The sequence below is a fragment of the Zea mays genome, chromosome 1 (genome assembly GCF_902167145.1).
Source record: "Zea mays cultivar B73 chromosome 1, Zm-B73-REFERENCE-NAM-5.0, whole genome shotgun sequence".
Taxonomy (NCBI): domain Eukaryota; kingdom Viridiplantae; phylum Streptophyta; class Magnoliopsida; order Poales; family Poaceae; genus Zea; species Zea mays.
In genome coordinates, this window is record NC_050096.1 from 42,338,926 (window position 1) to 42,363,423 (window position 24,498).

Here is a 24,498-nt window from a genome sequence, read left to right on the forward strand (position 1 = left end):
TTGCAATAGTTGCTTGGAAGGACACAAAAGGTTCCATGATACGCTTGTTTGAGGTCTTAATTACAGGATGATGACAACCCAGTAGCATAAATGTGAGAGGCAGGCGGCGGGCGGTGGTCTTGGTACAGTAGCACGCTAGCTGACGATGGGTATTTTGGCTACAGCTTAAAATATAGCAGCCTATCAAATACACCACGTATTCTTATATGTTTATAATGGAATATATAAACACTTTAAAATTTATGGTATGGCTGAACTACACTTAGTCACGATGATGGCTCATTCGGCACTGACTGCATTATTAGTGTCGGGGGCAGATGGTTATATACCTAGCGGTCGGGGTTACCGTACGTACTTTACCTCCTCGTTCTAAGAAGATAATGGTCACTTTACCTCCTCGTTCTAAGAAGATAATGGTCACGTCACACGCTGTACTACTTGATAGCTACGGTTTGTAGTCTTCTATTTTTTGTTGACTTCATGGTTGGGGTTTCTCTTAGCAAAAAGTATCAGTGATCCGTGCAGCAACACGTGGGACATTGTCCTATAGTGCATGAGATTGAGATGAGAGAAAAGAAGAGGTCACACAATGATTTTCTGTGGTCCAAGGAGCAAGGAGTATAGTAGCCTATGAAAAGTAAACGTAGTACTGGTTCACTAGAGGAAAGGCCCAAACCCTTTCCTTTAACAGGGCCTTTGGTTGGACGGCCCAAAACTTTGCATCAAGGAGGCACATAAGGTCTGAGCCCGGCATAACCAAGCTGTATTCAAATTCTGTTAGACCTTGTTCGTTTGTGTCGGATTACACCTGGAATCGTTCCATATAATAAAAGTTTATATAAATTAGAGAAACAATCCAGTTAAGAATCGTTCCGACCCAACAATCTGGTACAAACGAATAAGGCCTAAGCAGCTGATGTTTGAGCTACCTGAGTAATGGAAGTGGCTCAAACTAAAAAAGAGACTGAAAAAAAAGCCAGACAGAAAGAAACTGATGGTGCGTGCGAGACATTCCCTGCTCATACAGTACTACTAGTACCTCGCTGTCATAACTCCACTGACAATTTGATGTGTCTGCCAACCGAGGTCCCTTGCTGCTGTCGAGGCGTCCGGGGAGGGAGTGGACTCGTTGACCTCAGCCACAACCACAAGCAAAGCAGGTCAAGATAAGCCGACCACGTGAAGAATCCAGTGACGCGAAAACCGGATTAAATGCACTGTTGGTTTCTGGGAGGAGCTCGGATGTGAACCCGGTCTATGCACCCTCCGCGGTCTCGCTGTGACGATGTGTGTGGGCCTTATCCTTCGTGGTTCCTCGCTGTAGTCTATCTACCGGCTGGATGTCTCAATGCCCTCCCCCCCCCCCCCCCCCCCCCCCCCCCCCCCGTTTTTTTTACAGGCTGCGCGTTTGTTTTTGTACTTCAAGCGAAAGGCTGAATGCGTGCTCGGTATGCGCGTTGCCCCATGCACGGCGGATAGCGCGTCCCGGACTCCCGGCCGGGCTGCCGGCACACGCAGCACAGAACTGCACGTGCGTTTCGCAGCAGCAACCGCGCTGTGTCATGAGGAGGCCCGCACCGATCCGGGATTCTCCCATCCACCTCCACCCATGGCGGATTCCTTCGGCCGGATGGTGGTTGGTGGCATCGCGCTTTGCAGCTTGAGATTTGAGCCACCGTGATGGTGGGCGTGCTAGCTGCAGTTTTTTTCTAGGCTGCAACTGCAGTCTGCAAATCTCTACTACTTATTAAGTAAGCAATAGTAGTCTGCCTTTTTGTGTTCTGCCTTCGGTGAATCTGTACCATCCGTTCGCTTCCGTGAATCCACACCGTTCGCCCGCCCACGCCCGCGTTCGTTCCCCCGCCTCCCCTCCCCACCCCGCGTGAGCCGCCGCCCCATCCCCATCCGCATCCCCGCCGCCGCGAATCGTGCGACCTCCGCGCGACCCGGCCGGAGGGCATGGGCGTCAGAGGCGAAGGAGAGGTGGGCGGCGCGGACGTCCGGTGGCATGAATGACACCCCTTCCCCGCAGCTGTCACCAGCGCGGTCCAAGCCCGGATCCATGGCGCCGCCCTCGCCCTCCCCCCGCCAATCTTGCAGTCGCGGCCCCTTCAACACCGGACACCCGATCCCCTTCAACACCGGAGACGTCGCCCTTCCCACCTTCCCCGTCTTCCTCGGTGAGGTCGATCTCGATGATCTTGACCTTGGTAGCGAGGCCACGGAGGAAGGCAGATGCGGCCGAGGGGGAGGTCGAGATCCGGCGCCTAGAGGAGGCCATCCACGGTGCCATGGTGCGTGGCATGCAAATGTTGCGAGACGAGCAGCAAGGCCACCGCGATGGGATCTGGGAGGAGGCAAGCGGTCCTCCTCCATCTTCGGCGACGAGCTCGTACGTTCCCCTTCATCCCCTCCGTACCCTTCCCATCACCATCACCCGATCAAGCAGGCCTGCTGCTCCCCGTCACGAGAGGTTCTGCTCTACCACCTCCTCCCCATCTTCCGAGACATCTAGAAGCTGAAGAGTGAGGTGGCCCTGCTCGTCGCCGCCAGCACCGAGCTCTTCCTAGGCAGCCTCACGGCAGGGGGCCACACAACGACGGCGCGACAACTCCGGCAAGCGGTCCGTGCCGTGCACGTCTGGACCGCGGCCTGCGGGCACTGTCCCATGACAGACTTCCCCCTTGACTGCCTCGCAGCGAAGAGGAGTCTCCCCGCGTCTACTTTTGGATCCGGTGCTTGGTACAGGTCAGTTTTACCTGATATTCTGTTTCTGTTCCTTGTTTGTTTGAACTGAGGTTGATTTAGGTTGTGAACTTGTGATGACAAAAATAGCATCCTGTTGAAACTATGCATGTATATACAGAAATGATTTGGACAACGAGATATCCTGATACATTGTCACTTAATGATTCTCACAGATTTTGCAACCACTGAAGAATTTTGTTTATTGGCATGTCTGTTTGGAAATGCCCTGAATCTTGTAAAAGCTGATGCATTGCTGAATTAATCGGTCATACTTTATGCCTTCAATCAATATGAAAGTGTGGTGTCCATTTTCTGAAGTTTGAAGAAATGCTTATCACTGTACCTACTAGAAATGCTTATCACTGGTTTCAAATAATGGAAGTACCATCAAGCTTTTGACGTTGATAGTTTTGCCAAATTAATCGTGAATACAAACTTCAGATAATGGAACCATCAAGCTTTTAATTGCCTTTTTTACTTACCCAGTCTAATACCATCTACAAGGTACTGAATTAATCGAAGAATTTGTCATATTTGTCATTTGCTCAGGGAAGACTAGCAAATGTTGGTGATTTAGCAGTCAAAAGAGTAAACCCAGAAGCGGGGATCGTGGAGCTAACAAATCATGTGAACTACTATGTGCAATCACACATACAGGGCAACCACCTCAATGATTGGTTGGTGTTTTCCCCTCTCTGCTTGTTCTTAGCACTGCAATTGATATCTCTAGGAAACTATGGCATTTTTCCTTTGTGGGATTAACCGAGTTCAGTTGGAACAGTATGAAGTAAACCATGCTAAGACATCGATCTGGACAATATTGACAGCATTGACATCGAGAGCAGAGGTGATTTCATTTGCGTAATGTGATGCTCACGCCTGGTTTAGGTAGTAGAGTAGTAGCAACGAGCTTCCTTTGGTTGTCGCTCACAAGAGAGTAGAAGAGTAGCAGTACAACAGGTTCAGGTAGCAGAATAGCAGTAGCGTTGCCATAGATCATGCACTTATATGCTGAGATCTGCACAAAAATTCTACGACCAGTTGAATCAGCACATCCATTCCCCTACGATTTCTGTTGTCGATCAGAAATTCAACAATCTGTAGTTCGTTTTTATAGAATCAATTCAGGGATCTCAATATTAGCGGCCATAGTTTTTAGCTGCAGATAAATGTCATTTGTTTGTAACCCAATAAAGTATTTCAGGCAAATTTTGACTGATTTAAATGTTCAGTCTGGACAGTGACTTCAGACAGTATAGATGGTACCAGTGTCAGTCCATTACAAGGTTTTGCATTATACTGCATTTTCTGCAAAAGTAGCCGTTACCAAGTGCCATGTGCCCTCGTTCTGCATCATCGCTTTGCTTGTTCAGAAGTACTGAAGTAGTAATTAACACCCCTTTGTATAATGATTAGATGCACCAAACTATAAAACACATGACACCAGTTTGTAAAAATACCTGCATCCTAAGGTTATTCTGCTCTACTCTGCTGCTAAATTCAACATCCAGATTACTTGGTAGAGGTAGCAAGGCCTTAATCCTAGCACGAAATGAGAAAAAAGGTATGGTTTAATGTTGGACAACTCATCAGGGAAGTTTAGACATCAGAATCATATTTTTTATGGTTCAGGTCAATTTTTATGGTCCAAGATCATTTATTTTGGACTAGGATAATCTTTATTTATTTTGGACTTACAGTTGATGTCACCTTATTGTATGAACTATACACTTTAGGATCCCTTCTTCCTAAACGTAAGTACCATTGTGTTTCAAATAATGGAACATCAAGCTTTTGACGTTGATAGTTTTTGCCAAAAAGAGTCATAGATTTTTATTTACTATTTTAATTGCCTTTTTTTTACAAATCATCTTTAGAATAAGTACTGCACAAGGAAGGAAGCAGCTCAGCCTGTGAATCTGATCTTGACATCTCTATGTTTTAAATTATAGGCTCACATGCACGTCGGTGCCAATTATTATTACGTGAGTCAACCATTTTCCTATGGACAAAAGAGAGCCAGCACACCAATATTCAAAGATGACTGTCGGCACAAGATCGCTTTGACTCGCCTGCCATCTCATTCCTGTTGTAAAAGGATAGTCGTAGAATCCACCAGATTGCATTAACTTTCTTGTGTAATCCTATCTCAGGGTATGTTGCGGCTTATGGCAATTCTGAGCCAACATATACTACATTGTATGGAAACCCTGATGCAACATATACTACACAAGCCTATCCAGATGTTTAAAGCACTAATCAGGTTTGTTTACTTGGTTTATGATTCTTTTCATATTTGCTTTTGATTTAACTATAACAATTGTTCTTGGATGCATCTAAAAGGTGGTCTATTGAGTTACACTAATGAAAAAAATATGATTCCAGAATTGATTTCTTATTTCTGCTGTTTGAACTTTGAACCTTAGTAATTTATTTTGCATGACTAATGATCAACCTGTCTTCTTTTATCTCTTCTCTTCAAAAAGGCTACAAAGAAGTTGTTTACAAGTGGGCCTGGGATTGAATAGATCGCTGACAAGTCTAGGTACTTTCTTACAAATATTTTTTTCCTATAATTAGAATTGTCATTTCTCAGGTTCGATAATCAAGTTTAGGTTTAGCACAAATGTGCTTCTATATTCCAAAAAAATCTAGAATTTATACAGCTCAACTAGAAAAGCATTAACAGTTCCAAAACAAAAGGGGTTACCTCAAGACGGACGGGGAGTTCCTCAAGAGGGGCGAGAGCGGGGGCACGTGCTGCGTCATAGCCCTTCTTCGAAAGGGTAGACTGGTCGTCTCCAATACTGGAGACTGTCATGTGGTGCTCAGCCGAGCAGGGAAGGCAGAGGTGCTCACCTCTGACCATCGAGCCTCCCAGGAGGATGAGAAGCAGAGAATTGAGAATTTGGTATGCCCAGGATGTCGTATCCCTCCTCCTTTCTTTTGCAAACTCTGCTAATGCAATTGAACATTTTCTTTGGGGGCTATGTTCCATTTTCAATTTCCTTATCACAAATGGGAGCCATGGACATCATGGTCGATCAGTTCGAGCACTGTGCATCTGCCAAAATATTCCAGGTATTGCACCCAACTGAATTCATTTCCATTTTTTCTTAAAACATTGTCCTCAAGTATTTTTATGCCATTTTTCCTTGTTTAACCTGACAAAATCATCTGCCAAAATTTAAGCTGACAGTCTAACCTGGGAAGTTTTCAGAGTGCATTCATCCTGTTCATCACTGCTGGTGATCCTGACCTGGCAACCACATCAAAAGCATTGAAGATTCTCAATTCCTGCGGTTCTGATGTTATAGAGGTTGGTGTGCCATACTCGGATCCACTGGCTGATGGACCAGTTATTCAGGTAAGTCATGATGGCATTTTCTCTCAGCAGCTGCAACATAGTATGTGATCTGATACAGATTTTACATTTTTAGATTGACATCATTTCAGGCTTCTGCAACACGGGCGCTTAAGAAAGGCACTACACTCGATTCTGTCATAGAGATGCTGAAGGGGGTTACACCTGAGCTTTCTTGCCCCATTGTTCTTTTCACATACTATAATCTAATTCTGAAACGTGGTGTGGGAAACTTCATGTCTATTATCAAACAAGCTGGCATGCACCCGAATTTGTCCAATTGTTATAGGTATCTGTGAAAATCCATGAACAGCTTACGTGTTCATGTCTCTCATTTTATGTCCTTGCATGTCAATAACTATAGGTATCTGTGTTTATCACATATACAAGCTAACAATATACAATTATGGGTGAGACAACGTCTTAGTTCACTGATCATGGCCAACTGCCTCTCGGGTGATGTGATGGAATCCACAATTCTGAATTTCTAATCCTTCACTTGTAGAGACCGTCGGGGTTCGAGCAGCTGGACGGGCAAGTCAAGGTGCTTCAGATAGAGGGCGCGGTGCCACCGGGTTCTTCAAAGCAGCACTGCAGCAGCAGAGTTCTGGGCTGATCCTTGTGCTTGTGTTGCAGGAGCTGACCTCGTCGCAGGCGGAGTTGCTGGAGAGGATCCAGAAGCTGAAATAGGTGCGCATGGATTTCCCAACACTTGGTTCGGTTTGAGGATTTAGTTGTTTCCCTGATCAGATGCTGATGAGATGTGAATGGCTGACCTCTGCTTCAGGAGGTGCAGACCTGGCGCTCTAATGTAGAGACGCAGGTCAAGACATGCCAGAATGTGAGTTCTCTGCTCTGCCCTTTTTCACTCACCTTGGAAATTTAAGGCTACTGCTTGTAGTATATCTATACTACTTCTTAAGGCACTAACGTAGGCGTCCACAGTCCACACGGTTCTGCCCCACCACTACCCCCATCCGCGCACGCCCCCCGCTCCACCCCCAACCTCGCCCCGTGACCTCGCCCCCGCCCTCGCCCCCAATCTCGCTCTGTGACCCCTCCCCCGCGCTCCCTGCACGCCGACCATGATCCCGCCGGCAAACCCCATCCTCCTCCCCCGTCTCCCTTCCATCCTCGCCCGCCCCTTCCATACTCCTCCCGTGCCCCTTCCATCCCCACCCATGCTCCATGCCCCCGCCTCCACCATCCCCGCCCCACGAGTCGTCCCCATCCTCGGAAATCTCGTCATGCCCCCGGAATTCTTGCCCTGCCACTGCCCCAAAACCTCCCCTCCCTCCCACCCAGATCGCAGGTCGGAGAGCGCGTGGGACGAGAGGGGAGCACGCAGACCTCCCGCAATGCTGTGATGGCTGGGGACACCACAGAGGAGGGGTCCTCTCCAAGTCCTGTGACGCGGCGTTCCTCGATGGAGGGGACGACACGGAGGAGGGGACCATGGGGTGTCGTGGTCGCTGGCGCGACTCCACGCGCAGAGGGACTTCCTGCGCGCGTAACCACCTTGCCTCACAACCAACGCGAAGAAGGAGAAGCATGTCGATGCCCCTGTAGAGGCGACCGATGCAGGGAAGCCTGACCAATTCACATCGGCGTGTCCGGAGCGCACGCTCTTCGGCTTCAAGGACCCGGTCCCTGACGCCGAGCCCGCCTCCATAGACGTCGAGGTCGCGGTGGCGCCGTTCTGGAATAGGGAAAAGGTACTCATTACCTGCTCCCGCCGCATCACGTACATGTGAGTGTCCCCTATCTAATGCAGTACATGTTGTCTCTGCTCCCGCACGCGGAGAAGGACATCAAGGTCGAGCCGAAACAGAGCAAGGGAACACGCTGAACGAGCTACTCCAACTGCCTTTTCTTCGAGGTATAGATCTTCTAATCTGCTTCTACCCTGCACGGTGGATCTTGTTAGCATTTACACATGGGAACAAGCTGTATAAACCGCAACTCTTAATCTCAAGCTTGGGTTTTGGTCCATGCTTTCGTTCTATGAATTTTCACTGGGCTCTCAGGTTTTGAGGAAGCAACTTCCATTTTGCTCTAATACCAAATTCTCTACTGGGCAATGAATGTTTTCTTTGATTGCATTTGTGTCATCCGCCATCCCACAATTATAATTGTTCAATATATGTATTTATTATACTTCTCAGTTCTGTTGACTTATTGAATTTTGTGGATGAAGTTTTTTTTCCTTCATGTATTACATTGCAGAAAACAGAAGATACCTTTGGATGGTGAAGTCTTCTGGAGGGTCAATGGCAGCCAATTTGAAACTGCTGCAAGGCCATATGCTTTTATCAATATTGGTATGGTTCCTGAGTTTTTTTGCCAACGTTTGGTGATGTTGATAGCAGTCTGATGGAACAACAAGTCAACACATCAGATCTATTTGGTGATAATTAGTTGCAATGCTGGAAGGGGTTTGCAAATACCTAAATAGAAGAGACTATAAATTGAACTTATCTTGCTTGGTCTGCTCTATTTGCGTTCATATGTCGAATATAATATGCTTATGCACGCAGGGAACCAAGGCCTGGTTATTTGCTGGAGCAATACTCCTCCTATGACTCTTCTACACGTGGTACTGAGAGCACCTAGAGGGGGGTGAATAGGTGATCCTGTATACTTCAAAACTTAAGCCATAAAACTTTGATTAAGCGTTAGCGCAGTTAATGCCAAGTGGCTAAAGAGAAGATCTTGCACAATATGATAACCACAAGGAGTTCAACACAGAGAAGACACAATGATTTATCCCGTGGTTCGGCCAAGTACAAAACTTGCCTACTCCACGTTGTGGCGTCCCAACGGACGAGAGTTGCACTCAACTCCTCTCAAGTGATCCAATGATCAACCTGAATACCACAGTGTTTTGCTTTTCCTTTCAATTTCCCGTTTGCAAGGAATCTCCACAACTTGGAGTCTCTCGCCCTTACACTTGAGATTCACAGAGAAATACGGAGTAAGGGAGAGAAGCAACACACACAAATCCACAGCAAAATGCGCACACACACGGCCAAGAATCGAGCTCAAAAGACTATCCCAAAGTTCTCACTAGAACGGAGCTCGAATCACTTAGAATAACAAACGGATGCGCAAAGACTGAGTGTGGATGATCAAGAATGCTCAAAGGTTGCTTGGTATTCTCCTCCATGCGCCTAGGGGTCCCTTTTATAGCCCCAAGGCAGCTAGGAGCCGTTGAGAGCAATTCCAGAAGGCCAAACTTGCCTTCTGTCGTCGGGTGCACCGGACAGTCCGGTGCACACCGGACACTGTCCGGTGCCCGATTTCCTTCCTTAAACAGCGCAGTCGACCGTTGCAGATGCGGGAGCCGTTGGCGCACCGGACATGTCCGGTGCACACCGGACAGTCCGGTGCCCCTTCCCGACCGTTGGCTCGGCCACGTGTCCCGCGCAGATCGCGCGGCCGACCGTTGGCCCGGCCGACCGTTGGCTCACCGGACAGTCCGGTGCACACCGGACAGTCCGGTGAATTTTAGCCGTACGCCGTCGGCGAATTCCCGAGAGCGGCCTGTTCGGCCGAGGCAGCCTGGCGCACCGGACACTGTCCGGTGCACCACCGGACAGTCCGGTGCCCCAGACCGAAACAACCCCTTGGCTGTACACAGCCACTTTTTTCCTTTTCTTTTTCTTCCTGTTTCCAATACTTAGACAAGTATATTAGTACACAAAACCAATGTACTAAGACTTAGAAACATACCTTTGCTCTTGATTTGCACTTTGTTCATCCATTGCATAAATTCACATTTTAAGCACTTGAGTTGGCACTCAATCACCAAAATACTTAGAAATGGCCCAAGGGCACATTTCCCTTTCAATCTCCCCCTTTTTGGTGATTTATGCCAACACAACATAAAGCAACTAAAACAAGTGCGAAATCACTTCAAATAAACTTCAAATTGATTTTAACTCAATTTTGGTATATATGGATCATCCTTTGCCACCACTTGGTTTGTTTTTGGAAATCAAACTCAAATCTCTATCTCTATGTCAAACACACATATTGAGGCATAAAGAGAGTTATTCCGAAAGAGATTGATCAAAGATTTCAAAAACTCCCCCTATTTCCCATAATCAATATTTCTCCCCATACGAAGCCAACTTTTGACAAGAGAGACAATAAAAGAGTTTAACAAAACAAAAACTCTATTCTACTATTTTCAAAATCTCTCAAGTGGTAGTTGATCCATTTATCGCTTTGGCCTTTATTTTCTCCCCCTTTGGCATCAAGCACCAAAACGGGATCAATCTTGGCCCTTTAACCCCATTGCCTTACCAAAATCTTCAATAAGAGTACAAAGAGGCAATAAGAGTCTAAAGATGAACTTGGAATAAGTTACCCTCTCATCGGAGTGCAGTGGAAGTCTTTCATGGTCCAAGTCCACCTTTTCCCTTTCAATTCAGCTTCGAGACTAAATCAAGCAAACTCAAGCAAATGGTTAGTCTCAAAGGGTCAAGTTGTAACACATCTCCCCCTAAACATGTGCATTACTTTGCAACGGACTTGTGAGGTCCAGGGAGTGTTTGTACAACTTGAGCACCACAATAAGCAACAAAATGCAGAATGAACCTGATTAAAGGCATAAACACATGTATGCTATAATTCAATCCAAGTTCCGCGAATCTAAGACATTTAGCTCACTACGCAGCCTGCAAAAGGTCTTCTCATCTAGAGGCTTGGTAAAGATATCGGCTAGCTGGTTCTCGGTGCTAACATGAAACACTTCGATATCCCCCTTTTGCTGGTGGTCTCTCAAAAAGTGATGCCGGATGTCTATGTGCTTTGTGCGGCTGTGCTCAACAGGATTTTCCGCCATGCGGATAGCACTCTCATTGTCACATAGGAGTGGGACTTTGCTCAGATTGTAGCCAAAGTCCCGGAGGGTTTGCCTCATCCAAAGTAGTTGCGCGCAACACTGACCTGCGGCAACGTACTCGGCCTCAGCGGTGGATAGGGCAACGGAGGTTTGTTTCTTAGAGTTCCATGACACCAGGGACCTTCCTAAGAATTGGCACGTCCCTGATGTACTCTTCCTATCGACCTTACATCCAGCATAGTCGGAGTCTGAGTATCCAACTAAGTCAAAGGTAGACCCCTTTGGATACCAGAGCCCGAAGCAAGGCGTAGCAACCAAATATCTAAGAATTCGCTTTACCGCCACTAAGTGACACTCCTTAGGATCGGATTGAAATCTAGCACACATGCATACGCTAAGCATAATATCCGGTCTACTAGCACATAAGTAAAGCAAAGAACCTATCATTGACCGGTATGCTTTTTGATCAACGGACTTACCTCCTTTGTTGAGGTCGGTGTGTCCGTCGGTCCCCATCGGAGTCTTTGCGGGCTTGGCGTCCTTCATCCCAAACCGCTTTAGCAGATCTTGCGTGTACTTCGTTTGGGAGATGAAGTTGCCGTCCTTGAGTTGCTTCACTTGGAACCCAAGGAAGTAGTTCAACTCGCCCATCATTGACATCTCGAATTTCTGCGTCATCACCCTGCTAAACTCTTCACAAGACGTTTGGTTAGTAGAACCAAATATTATGTCATCGACATAAATTTGGCACACAAACAAATCACCATCACATGTCTTAGTAAAAAGAGTTGGATCGGCTTTCCCAACCTTGAAAGCATTAGCAATTAGAAAGTCTCTAAGGCATTCATACCATGCTCTTGGGGCTTGCTTAAGTCCATAGAGCGCCTTAGAGAGCTTACACACGTGGTTGGGGTACCGTTCATCCTCGAAGCCAGGGGGTTGCTCCACGTACACCTCCTCCTTGATCGGCCCGTTGAGGAAAGCGCTCTTCACATCCATTTGGAACAGCCTGAAAGAATGGTGAGCGGCATATGCTAGCAGGATACGAATAGACTCTAGCCTAGCCACAGGAGCAAAAGTCTCCTCGAAATCCAAACCTGCGACTTGGGCATAACCTTTTGCCACAAGTCGAGCCTTGTTTCTCGTCACCACCCCGTGTTCGTCCTGTTTGTTGCGGAACACCCACTTGGTTCCCACAACATTTTGCTTCGGACGAGGCACCAGCGTCCAAACTTCATTTCTCTTGAAGTTGTTGAGCTCCTCCTGCATGGCCAACACCCAGTCCGGATCTAGCAAGGCCTCCTCTACCCTGAAAGGCTCAATAGAAGAGACAAAGGAGTAATGCTCACAAAAATTAACTAATCGAGATCGAGTAGTTACTCCCTTGCTAATGTCACCCAGAATTTGGTCGACGGGATGATCCCTTTGAATCATCGCTCGAACTTGGGTTGGAGGTGCTGGTTGCGCATCTTCCTTCATCACACGATCATCTTGTGCTCCCCCTTGATCACACGCCTCCTGTTGATGAACCCGTTCATCGTCTTGAGTTGGGGGTAGTACCATAGTTGAGGAAGATGTTTGATCTCGTTCATCGTGTTCCTGTGGCCGCACTTCTCCAATTGCCATGGTTCGTATAGCGGCCGTTGGAACATCTTCTTCATCTACATCATCACAATCAACAACTTGCTCTCTTGGAGAGCCATTAGTCTCATCAAATACAACGTCACTAGAGACTTCTACCAAACCCGATGATTTGTTGAAGACTCTATACGCCTTTGTATTTGAGTCATAACCTAATAAAAACCCTTCTACAGCTTTGGGAGCAAACTTAGAATTTCTACCCTTCTTCACTAGAATGTAGCACTTGCTCCCAAATACACGAAAGTAAGATACATTGGGTTTGTTACCGGTTAGAAGCTCATACGACGTCTTCTTGAGGAGGCGGTGAAGGTAGACCCTGTTGATGGCGTGGCAAGCCGTGTTCACGGCTTCCGACCAAAAACGCTCGGGGGTCTTGAACTCTCCAAGCATAGTCCTCGCCATGTCGATTAGCGTCCTGTTCTTCCTCTCTACCACACCATTTTGCTGTGGTGTGTAGGGAGCAGAGAACTCATGCTTGATCCCTTCCTCCTCAAGGAACTCCTCCACTTGAAGGTTCTTGAACTCGGACCCGTTGTCGCTCCTTATCTTCTTCACCTTGAGCTCAAACTCATTTTGAGCTCTCCTGAGGAAGCGCTTGAGGGTCCCTTGGGTTTCAGACTTATCCTGCAAAAAGAACACCCAAGTGAAGCGGGAAAAGTCATCAACAATAACTAGACCATACTTACTCCCTCCTATGCTCAGATAGGCGACGGGTCCGAAGAGGTCCATATGCAGCAGCTCCAGGGGTCTTGAAGTGGTCATCACATTCTTGCTGTGATGTGCTCCTCCCACTTGTTTACCTGCTTGACAAGCTGCACAAGGTCTATCCTTTTCGAATTGCACGTTAGTCAAACCTATCACGTGTTCTCCCTTTAGAAGCTTGTGAAGGTTCTTCATCCCCACATGTGCTAAGCGGCGATGCCACAGCCAGCCCATGCTAGTCTTAGCTATTAAGCATGCATCTAGACCGGCCTCTTCTTTTGCAAAATCAACTAAATAAAGTTTGCCGTCTAATACACCCTTAAAAGCTAGTGAACCATCACTTCTTCTAAAGACCGACACATCTACATTTGTAAATAGACAGTTATATCCCATATGACATAATTGACTGACAGATAGCAAATTATATCCAAGACTCTCTACTAAAAATACATTGGAGATAGAATGCTCATTAGAAATTGCAATTTTACCTAACCCTTTTACCTTGCCTTGATTCCCATCACCGAATATAATTGAATCTTGGGAATCCTTATTCTTGACGTAGGAGGTGAACATCTTCTTCTCCCCCGTCATATGGTTTGTGCATCCGCTGTCGATAATCCAGCTTGAACCCCCGGATGCATAAACCTGCAAGGCAAATTTAGGCTTGGGACTTAGGTACCCAACTCTTGTTGGGTCCTACAAGGTTAGTGCAAATTTCCTTAGGGACCCAAATGCAAGTTTTGTCTCCCTTGCATTTTGCCCCTAACTTCCTAGCAACTATTTTCCTATCCTTTCTACAAATAGCAAAGGAAGCATTTAGTGCATGATAAATTGTAGAAGGTCCATTCATAACTTTTCTCGGAATATTAACAACATTTCTCCTAGGCATATTATGAACAACATTTCTCCTAGGCATATTATGAACATCATTTCTCCTATCAACATTTCTATCATGCACATAGGAAGAACTAGAAGCAAACATGACATGAGAATCAAAATCATCATAAGCATTAAAACTCCTATAAGCATTTCTAGTTTGTCTCCTATCATGGTACATAAAAGCATGGTTCTTTTGCACACTACTAGCCATAGGGGCCTTCCCTTTCTCCTTGGCGGAGATGGGAGCCTTATGGCTTGTCAAGTTCTTGACTTCCCTCTTGAAGCCAAGCCCATCCTTAATTGAGGGGTGTCTACCAATTGTGTAGGCATCCCTTGCAAATTTTAGTTTATCCAAATTACTCTTGCTAGTCTTAAGTTGGGCATTAAGACTAGCTACTTCATCATTTAATTTAGAAATGCACTCTAGGTGTTCACTACAAGCATCAACATTAAAGTCTTTACACCTAGTGCAAATCACAACATGTTCTACACAAGATGTTAATTTACTAGATTTTTCTAGCTTAGCATTTAAATCATCATTTATGCTCTTTAAGCTAGAAATTGTCTCATGGCAAGAAGATAATTCACAAGAAAGCATTTCATTTCTCTTAACTTCTAAAGCATGGGATTCTTGTGCTTCTACAAATTTTTCATGCTCTTCATATAAAAGGTCCTCTTGTTTTTCTAGTAATCTATTCTTGTCATTCAAGGCATCAATCAACTCATTAATCTTATCAATTTTAGATCTATCTAATCCCTTGAATAAGCATGAGTAATCTATCTCATCATCATCACTAGACTCATCCTCACTAGAAGAAGCATAGGTAGGGTTTTGAGTACATACCTTCTTCTCCCTTGCCATAAGGCATGTGTGACGCTCGTTGGGGAAGAGGGTCGATTTGTTGAAGGCGGTGGCGGCGAGTCCCTCATTGTCGGAGTCGGAAGAGGAGCAATCCGAATCCCACTCCTTTCCGATATGTGCCTCGCCCTTGGCCTTCTTGTAATGCTTCTTCTTTTCCCTCTTGTCCTCCTTTTCCTGGTCACTTTCATTATCGGGACAGTTAGCAATGAAATGACCAATCTTACCACATTTGAAGCATGAGCGCTTCTCCTTGATGCGCCTTGTCTTCTTCTTCTTCCCATCTTTCCGTCTATGACCCGAGCCCGAGTCGTTTGACTTGTCATCCTTTGGCTCGTTGACGAAGGACTCCTTCTCCTTGTCGTTGATCACGATTCCCTTCCCCTTAGGATCCATCTCTTCGGGCAGTTAGTCCCTTTCTTGAAGAGAACGACTCCGATACCAATTGAGAGCACCTAGAGGGGGGGGGGTGAATAGGTGATCCTGTATACTTCAAAACTTAAGCCACAAAACTTTGATTAAGCGTTAGCGCAGTTAATGCCAAGTGGCTAAAGAGAAGATCTTGCACAATATGATAACCACAAGGAGTTCAACACAGAGAAGACACAATGATTTATCCCGTGGTTCGGCCAAGTACAAAACTTGCCTACTCCACGTTGTGGCGTCCCAACGGACGAGAGTTGCACTCAACTCCTCTCAAGTGATCCAATGATCAACCTGAATACCACAGTGTTTTGCTTTTCCTTTCAATTTCCCGTTTGCAAGGAATCTCCACAACTTGGAGTCTCTCGCCCTTACACTTGAGATTCACAGAGAAATACGGAGTAAGGGAGAGAAGCAACACACACAAATCCACAGCAAAATGCGCACACACACGGCCAAGAATCGAGCTCAAAAGACTATCCCAAAGTTCTCACTAGAACGGAGCTCGAATCACTTAGAATAACAAACGGATGCGCAAAGACTGAGTGTGGATGATCAAGAATGCTCAAAGGTTGCTTGGTATTCTCCTCCATGCGCCTAGGGGTCCCTTTTATAGCCCCAAGGCAGCTAGGAGCCGTTGAGAGCAATTCCAGAAGGCCAAACTTGCCTTCTGTCGTCGGGTGCACCGGACAGTCCGGTGCACGATTTCCTTCCTTAAACAGCGCAGTCGACCGTTGCAGATGCGGGAGCCGTTGGCGCACCGGACATGTCCGGTGCACACCGGACAGTCCGGTGCCCCTTCCCGACCGTTGGCTCGGCCACGTGTCCCGCGCAGATCGCGCGGCCGACCGTTGGCCCGGCCGACCGTTGGCTCACCGGACAGTCCGGTGCACACCGGACAGTCCGGTGAATTTTAGCCGTACGCCGTCGGCGAATTCCCGAGAGCGGCCTGTTCGGCCGAGGCAGCCTGGCGCACCGGACACTGTCCGGTGCACCACCGGACAGTCCGGTGCCCCAGACCGAAACAGCCCCTTGGCTGTACACAGCCACTTTTTTCCTTTTCTTTTTCTTCCTGTTTCCAATACTTAGACAAGTATATTAGTACACAAAACCAATGTACTAAGACTTAGAAACATACCTTTGCTCTTGATTTGCACTTTGTTCATCCATTGCATAAATTCACATTTTAAGCACTTGAGTTGGCACTCAATCACCAAAATACTTAGAAATGGCCCAAGGGCACATTTCCCTTTCAGGTACCACCATAGATTTCAGATATTTGAGGTATTTGCTAGAACAATACATGTACCTCTTTTGTTTTAATTATCTTTATTGTTCTATTTAGAGGTTGAGGCTATGTAGAAGAACACTGCAGCAAGTTCTTCTTAGGAATAAGGTAATAAATTTTGTTCAAGAAGAAACACTTTTATATTTGCTTCAGCTTAATGCTTGTTTGATTTTTGTGGTTATTAGTTTAATAACTTTTGTACAAATAAGCAAAAGTAATTTGCAAGCACCATGCCGATCTTGCTAAAGATCTTTCTGCTAGGTGCAAAGGCATAGCATTACAAATCACGGCTGATGGGATACAAAGCATAGCACAAGACCTAGAGAATGTCTTTCATAATATATATGATGATCTTTGCAGGATAGCACCTTCAGCATTTGACAGTAGCATGGATGTGCTTATTAAATCACAACCAATGAGGGATTGATGTAAGCCTATATACCCATAAATGCAGTGGGCAACAGACCTAGGACAAGGTCTCTCCGAGATAATGATACTCTGAGGCTGGTGGACTTTCTGCAGGGAATGTACAATGAATCACATGAATTTGGTGGTCATATGTTCAACGCTCTCTTAGAGGTTAGACCATTGCATTATTTGATTTAGTATTCGTCTTACTAAATCAAATGATGCATGATACTCAGGCTGGTGGACTATGTATTATGTTTTTCCTCTTCTTAATATAATTAAAGGCGCAGTTCCCTGCGCTTTCGAGAAAAAAAATCCGTCTTACATCTGGGTTGGTTAATTTTATAATTTGTGAATACCGTGATTAGACCATTTAATTCCCATCTTTTATTAGTATACTTGATTAAGTATGCATGCCTGAAAATTTTGCTTAGATATTGTTAGTGCCATTTAAAGTTTTGTTGCTTCATTTATAAAAAAATGATCTGTTTAATTCTTACATGTATGCATACCTGATTAAGTATGCATACCAGGTATTCCCAGTTCTTCGCTTTGCATTCTGCTGTGCAAAACTAAACATCCAAATCCACTAGGTCCACGCCTTGGTGGGTATGCAATGCGTCAATTGCAAAACCATTTCTTCAGTCCTGTAATGTTGTTCCTATTGCATCAATGAAAAAATTGTAATTTTTGACCGGGGAGATGGTAGCACTAGCATGTGGGGATTAAAGTTCCTAAACATTCAATACTGTCCTAAACACTTGTTCTATCTTTTTTGAGTTGATGTCCTTGAATCATTGATGGATACTTTTAGTTGTATTTCTGGAATCTGATTGGAAGAAACAACTGTGCTGCAGCTGAATTAGAATATTAATTTTGGTTAACTGACTATATCAATATGTTTGCAGGATGGGAGATGACTTTGCAATACATCGCTGTTTTAAGCGTTGGGCTGGTATGCAGTAATAAATGAAGAAAAGGAACAGAGTTTCTCACCCCTTTGCAATACATCGCTGTTCTAAACGTTTGCCTGAGATTGATCTACTTGGTTATGTAGATGAGATTTTCTATGATACTTATGACAGATATGAACCAGTGAATGAACCATCTCTTAAGAATTGCTTTGTCTTGACACTAAGATTTGCAGTTTATAATACTAGGTTCAGTATTTTGTTCGACATCAGTACGATTTTCTTGATTATAATGTTTGTTCGACATCTGTTACATTGATATTTTGCCACATGGATTTTGTATATTATTTCATATCTATGTTTGTATACTAATTTTAACTTCCGTGGCAACGCACGGGCATATACCTAGTAGAAAAATAAAATCGCTAATAAAATCGCTTTGCAGATACTGTTTTCACTCTAGATATCACCGTTTACAATAGACGTCGGAAAAAGCTACTCAACTCGTTTTCATGACCTCTGTGGTAAATATCGACACAAAATCGTTGCTTGAAGTTCTTCATTTGAGTATTCTTCCTTAGCTTTCGTTCGGATCTTTTGTGGGATTTTGTAAATTTGAGTTCTCGAGGATCATTTGGGATGCATATAAATGTGCTAGGATCTCTTAGGATCATTACCAACAAGTGGTATGAGTTGATTCACCTAGAGCATAAGTTTCCAATCCGTCGAACCATTTTGAGAAAACTCGATTCGAAATTATATTTTCAATCTAAATTTGTTTTTTAAAAATATTTTAAGCTCAAAATTAATGGTCACCTTTAAAACTCCCTTTTTGTGAAGGTGCGTAAATTTTTTTAGCTCAATTGGAGAGTATTTCGATTGATTTGCATTTTGGAACTTCCATCAGGGCTACTGAAAACAACATAAGTGAGCGACACCGTTTTGAAGGCTTTGGACTTTTCAGTGTTTGTTTTGTGACTAGTTTGTTTTGTTGGATTCATGTATGGCCTAATAACATTTTCAAAACATGCAATGATGCAATCACTATTTGGCTGTTTCTTCAAATCCATTGATGTAAAATGCTCAATTTCTCGATATTGGAAGGTTTTTCTCATAAACACATTTCTATCTGTTTTGAGCGCTTTGCTACGTTCTTTGATCATTACCGAGAACATTTCTAGCCTATCATGTCGCTATTTTGGTAAACCTTTGTTTGCCACCTTTTTGGCTATGATGACTCGTTTATTTAGCTAGTGATGCAAACATCATGTGAGTTATGCAAATCTCTCTATGTTCATCACCAAATCACCATAGCATTTGTCTTTCCACCACCACCAGCTCGATAATTTCATCCTAACAAGAAGTAAGTTCATCAAAGATAGTGCATATAAGAGTTGGCAGACATGAAAAATTCAAGAAGGTATCACCGGCTCCATGTCTCCAACCTTAGGGGCAAATCGACGTTGAGCTGGCTAGGGACACGGGTCCCCACTCAATTTTCTTGGTTTAATATACTTTTTATCTCATCTACTGTAGTTACAAAGGTCCATTTGTCAGTTGCTCTTTACTTAGGCCCCCACTCAAATTTTGCGTTGGGTCCACCCTTGTCCAACCCTATTCTGATGATGGATGGATCAAGAGAGGGGCAAGATAGCAATAATAACATGAAGCTAAAAATGATAAGTTGGTCTATTTATTTTTATAAATACAATGCAAAAATAATGTATCAATGATAATCTATTCATTCCAAAATATAATTTATTTTAGACTAAACAAAAATTCATTATTTAATTTATAAATGTAGTTTATATGTATGTTTATATTTATTATCATTCGAATGAATATGGATAAAAAAGAGGGCTAGAAAGAACTATATTTTGATGTGGAGGGAATACTTTTCTCTATTATAAATTATAAATTATTCTATTTTATTTAAAACAGAGTTATATTTAATTTCCATTATACATCCGTATTAATATGAGATTGAGTGAGAGTATGTATTAAGAATATTGTTTGATTTTAGATGCACTTGTATTTTCTTTCTGAAATTACAGTGAATTACCGCGTACTTAAAGTTTTACGTTTACACGGATGTACTGCCCATCCATCTAGTAGACAGTAGTAGCAATAGTATTAACAGACGCATGTGAGCTTGACAGGCACTTGCACGAAAACAGGAGATAATTATTCGTGGGGAAAGCGACAAATGACCATATGCAATGCATTCCGGCAGGTGGCCTGGCGCACCAGGGCCCGGGCCCGGGCCCAGGCCCAGCCACATAAACAACAGCGGAAGCGGAAACCCAATCAAACCGAAGTACCAAACGCCGTTGCGCTCCCGTTCCTCCATCCATCACACACACATACACATAATACACTGCAGAGAGGACCGCGACGCGAGCCCACCCCAGGCCGACACCGAGCGCGAGCCCTCCAGTCCGTGGTGCTCTTCGCGCTCCGCCTTCCTCCTCTTCCACCCCGTCGCTTCCGTGCCATCCGCGGTTCGGCTCCCCACCTCCCATTCTCGCCGCCCCATGCCTCCGGCTCGCCCGTAGCCGCCCGACGACGACCGCTATGGCCGCCGATTCCGGCAAAGGTGCCCGCCGCTTCCTCGTAACCCTTGATTCGCCCGGCCCGATTCGAGTTCTGTCGATCGTTCGCTGAGGGATCGCTCACCTTGGGTTGCGCGCAGGGATGGCTGACCTGGAGATAGGGCTGGCGTCGCCGGGCTCGGAGCGGGCGCCGTCGCCGGCGTCGAGCGCGGGCGCCTACGGGGAGCGGCCCGACCAGTCGCCGCCGCGGGTTGCCAAGCGCCCAGGCCTCGTCATGTCCTTCTCCGGGAAGCGGCTGGACCAGTCGCCGGCCGGGTCGCCGTCGCCGTCGCCGTCGTCGTCGCGCCCGGTGCTGGTCATGTCCCACTCCAGCAACCGCCTCGACCAGTCGCCCGCGCGCCCGGTGCTCGTCATGTCCCGGTCCAGCAACCGGCTGGACCAGTCCTCACCGGCGTCGTCGCCGGCGGCCGTGAAGGGCCCCGCGCTGGTCATGTCAGGCTCCAGCAATCGTCTCGACAGCTCGCACCCGTCGCCGTCGCCGACGGCAGCGGCCGCCGCTGCGCCCTTGCTGGTGCTCTCCAACTCCGGCAAGCGGATGGACCAGGCCGGGCGGAAGAAGTACGTCAAGCAGGTGACGGGCCGCCACAACGACACGGAGCTCCACCTCGCCGCGCAGCGCGGGGACCTCGAGGCCGTACGCCAGATCATCGCCGAGATTGACGCGCAGATGACCGGCACCGGCGAGGAGTTCGACAGCGACGTCGCCGAGATCCGCGCCGCGATAGTGAACGAAGCCAACGAGATGGAGGCGACCGCGCTGCTCATCGCCGCGGAGAAGGGGTTTCTTGACATCGTCGTCGAGCTGCTCAAGCACTCCGACAAGGACAGCCTCACCAGGAAGAACAAGTCCGGATTCGATGCTCTGCACGTCGCTGCAAAGGAGGGCCACAGAGGTGAGCATCGTACATAGTCATTGAAGTCCATGGCACCATAAATCACTTCCTGCTTCCAAGTCCAACTAAAGATCAATCTCTTGTTTCTGTAAGTTGATCAATCTTAATCAATCCCCATGGCTAATTTATTAGTACGCTTCTCTTACTACTTGTGACTTTGTGAGCCTTCTAGTGTCTGGTGCTGAAATTCATATACTACTGATAGTGTACACTGACCGTGTTGTCTCATCACTAGCTAGTATCATGCCTGCTTCCGTTCTCTATACTTCTTTTATATACACACAAAAAAAAACTGGACTACTGATATGTGTTCATAGATATCGTGAAGGTACTTCTGGACCATGATCCATCCCTTGGGAAAACGTTTGGCCAATCGAATGTGACTCCTCTCATAACTGCGGCGATCAGAGGCCACATCGAGGTGGTGAACCTACTGCTGGAGCGAGTTTCTGGGTTGGTCGAGTTATCAAAAGCGAACGGAAAGAATGCCCTGCACTTCGCTGCCCGGCAGGGGCATGTGGAAATCGTGGAGGCTTTGCTACATGCCGATACCCAGCTTGCTCGGAGGACTGACAAGAAAGGCCAGACCGCTCTACACATGGCAGTAAAAGGAACTAGCCCTGAAGTCGTTCAAGCGCTTGTGAACGCCGATCCGGCCATAGTCATGCTGCCTGACAGAAACGGCAACCTAGCTTTGCACGTTGCAACCAGAAAGAAAAGATCAGAGGTACCCTTCTGCCCTGTTTATCCAATGTTGTAGAAAATTTAGCGTCATTACTTAGTTTCTTGCTTGCGAAATGCAAAATTTGTTATGCTCAGTGCTCACAGGCTTCTCTCCTTGTGCAGATTGTAAATGTGCTTCTGCTCCTTCCGGATATGAACGTGAATGCGTTGACCAGGGATCGGAAGACCGCGTTCGACATAGCCGAGGGCCTTCCCCTGTCAGAGGAGTCTCAAGAAATCAAGGAGTGCCTGTCCCGTGCCGGTGCGGTCAGAGCAAACGATCTGAACCAGCCTCGGGACGAGCTGAGGAAAACAGTGACAGAGATAAAGAAGGACGTGCATACCCAGCTGGAGCAGGCGAGGAAAACCAACAAGAACGTGTACGGCATCGCCAAGGAGCTGAGGAAGCTCCACAGGGAAGGCATCAACAACGCGACGAACTCGGTGACCGTCGTGGCGGTGCTGTTCGCGACGGTGGCGTTCGCGGCGATCTTCACGGTGCCCGGCGGCAACGCCAACGACGGCGTGGCGGTGGCCGTGCACGCGACGGCCTTCAAGGTGTTCTTCATCTTCAACGCCGTCGCGCTGTTCACGTCGCTGGCGGTGGTGGTGGTCCAGATAACGCTGGTCCGGGGCGAGACCAAGGCGGAGCGGCGGGTGGTGGAGATCATCAACAAGCTCATGTGGCTGGCGTCGGTGTGCACGACGGTCGCGTTCATCTCGTCGTCCTACATCGTGGTGGGGCGCCACTTCAGGTGGGCGGCGCTCCTGGTGACCCTGATCGGCGGGGTGATCATGGCCGGCGTGCTCGGCACCATGACGTACTACGTGGTGAAGTCCAAGCGCACGCGCAAGATCAGGAAGAAGGTGAAGTCGACGAGGAGGAGCGGCTCCAGCTCGTGGCAGCACAACTCGGAGTTCTCGGACTCGGAGATCGACCGTATCTACGCCATATGAAGCCGGCGCAGTGCAGCTGGTTCCTCCAGACAGACAGACCCTTTTGGCAGCGGCACGAAAAGGTAGACATGGATCACGACCCTTGAGATGCTAGTGGGGGCTGGTTGACTTTGTACATTCCAATAAGCTGGGTGTAAAAACTGCCATTCCCTTTGTTCGTGAATCGGCGGGAGGCGACGGTTGTATACTGCTACAGATAGATTTCTCATCAGATTATATAGTATGGAGTATACTATTATTGTCGTTGTTATATATATGCAGCATGTGCTGTGCTCCTTGTGCATGTCCTTCGTCGAACTCATGAGCCGTTCGTTACTCACAGAGACGCATCCATGGAGAAGAGACAGCACGTGAGAGCGAGAGGTGAGAAAAAAATTGCCCCTTCTGATATTCCGTTGCTTGGTGCTCTCTCTCTCTCTCTGTAGGACAGGACACCCTGGGGCTGGACTGCACTTGGAATTTGGACGCATGATGGAGACGGGAAAATGAGGAAGAGGCATCTGGCCAAGTAGATTAGGGAGATGGGAGCTTGGCGTCTGGCTGAAAACCCCATGTGTGGAACTTGAGAGTCGTCAGGGGATCTAGAAGGAAACTGACACCAGAGAGGAGGTGTACGTACGCATGACACCAAAGCGTGAAAGCCGTGTGAGCTGAAGGCACTGATGGCAGACTCAGCTGGCTTGTCTACTCTCAGTCAACGTTTATTGTACATGATTGGTCCATTGGAAGGTTTTTGCTATCAACATAATTAAGCAGGACAAAAGCCTCAGGTCGAATAAGATGATAGGTAGGTAAAACACCACGCTGTGCCTGTAGCAGGTGGTGGCTGCAAGTTTGTTACCGATAATGGTACTCTCTACGTACTCTCGCTTTCGTTCCTTCGCGACTACGTAAGCTCGCGGGGGCGGATATAGATAGATGATGATGGAGGTCGTTCAGTGCGCCACCACCAGCACGAGATTCCGCTTTGGAGATTTAAAGACGCATATGCAGATCCTGTAAATTAATAAATTAAAGCTTCCTAGACCTAAAAGGACACGCTTTTGTGGTGGTATGTTTATGCATATTGCATGTACAGACCCAGGCTTTCTAATACTTTGCTTCAGAGAAAGACACAATAACAAATACTTCATGTCATTGCCGATAAATATATATAATATTCGGTCGTTCATCTCGTTTGCTATCATCGGTTTTGTTTGGTTCAGTTCTGTGTGGAGAATATGGCTGTGTGGAGAATCTGA

General features: G+C 46.5%; 1 protein-coding gene across 1 annotated transcript; it reads left to right on the forward strand.

Moving 5' to 3' along the window:
* Nucleotides 1-20,481: 20,481 nt before the first annotated feature.
* Nucleotides 20,482-23,471, forward strand: LOC100281058 (protein binding protein). The gene is made up of 4 exons (NM_001153977.2): nucleotides 20,482-20,668; nucleotides 20,765-21,577; nucleotides 21,895-22,304; nucleotides 22,424-23,471. The coding sequence occupies exons 1-4, from the start codon at nucleotides 20,647-20,649 to the stop codon at nucleotides 23,255-23,257; spliced, it is 2,079 nt and encodes a 692-aa protein (NP_001147449.1). The 5' UTR covers nucleotides 20,482-20,646; the 3' UTR covers nucleotides 23,258-23,471.
* Nucleotides 23,472-24,498: the final 1,027 nt, after the last annotated feature.

Excerpts from the sequence above, each read along its gene's own strand:
- LOC100281058 (NM_001153977.2), top strand. The coding sequence starts at position 20,647 with ATGGCCGCCGATTCCGGCAAAG. Across the intron at positions 20,669-20,764 it reads GGCCGCCGATTCCGGCAAAG|GGATGGCTGACCTGGAGATA; the intron begins GTGCCCGCCGCT and ends GGTTGCGCGCAG. Across the intron at positions 22,305-22,423 it reads CCAGAAAGAAAAGATCAGAG|ATTGTAAATGTGCTTCTGCT; the intron begins GTACCCTTCTGC and ends CTCCTTGTGCAG.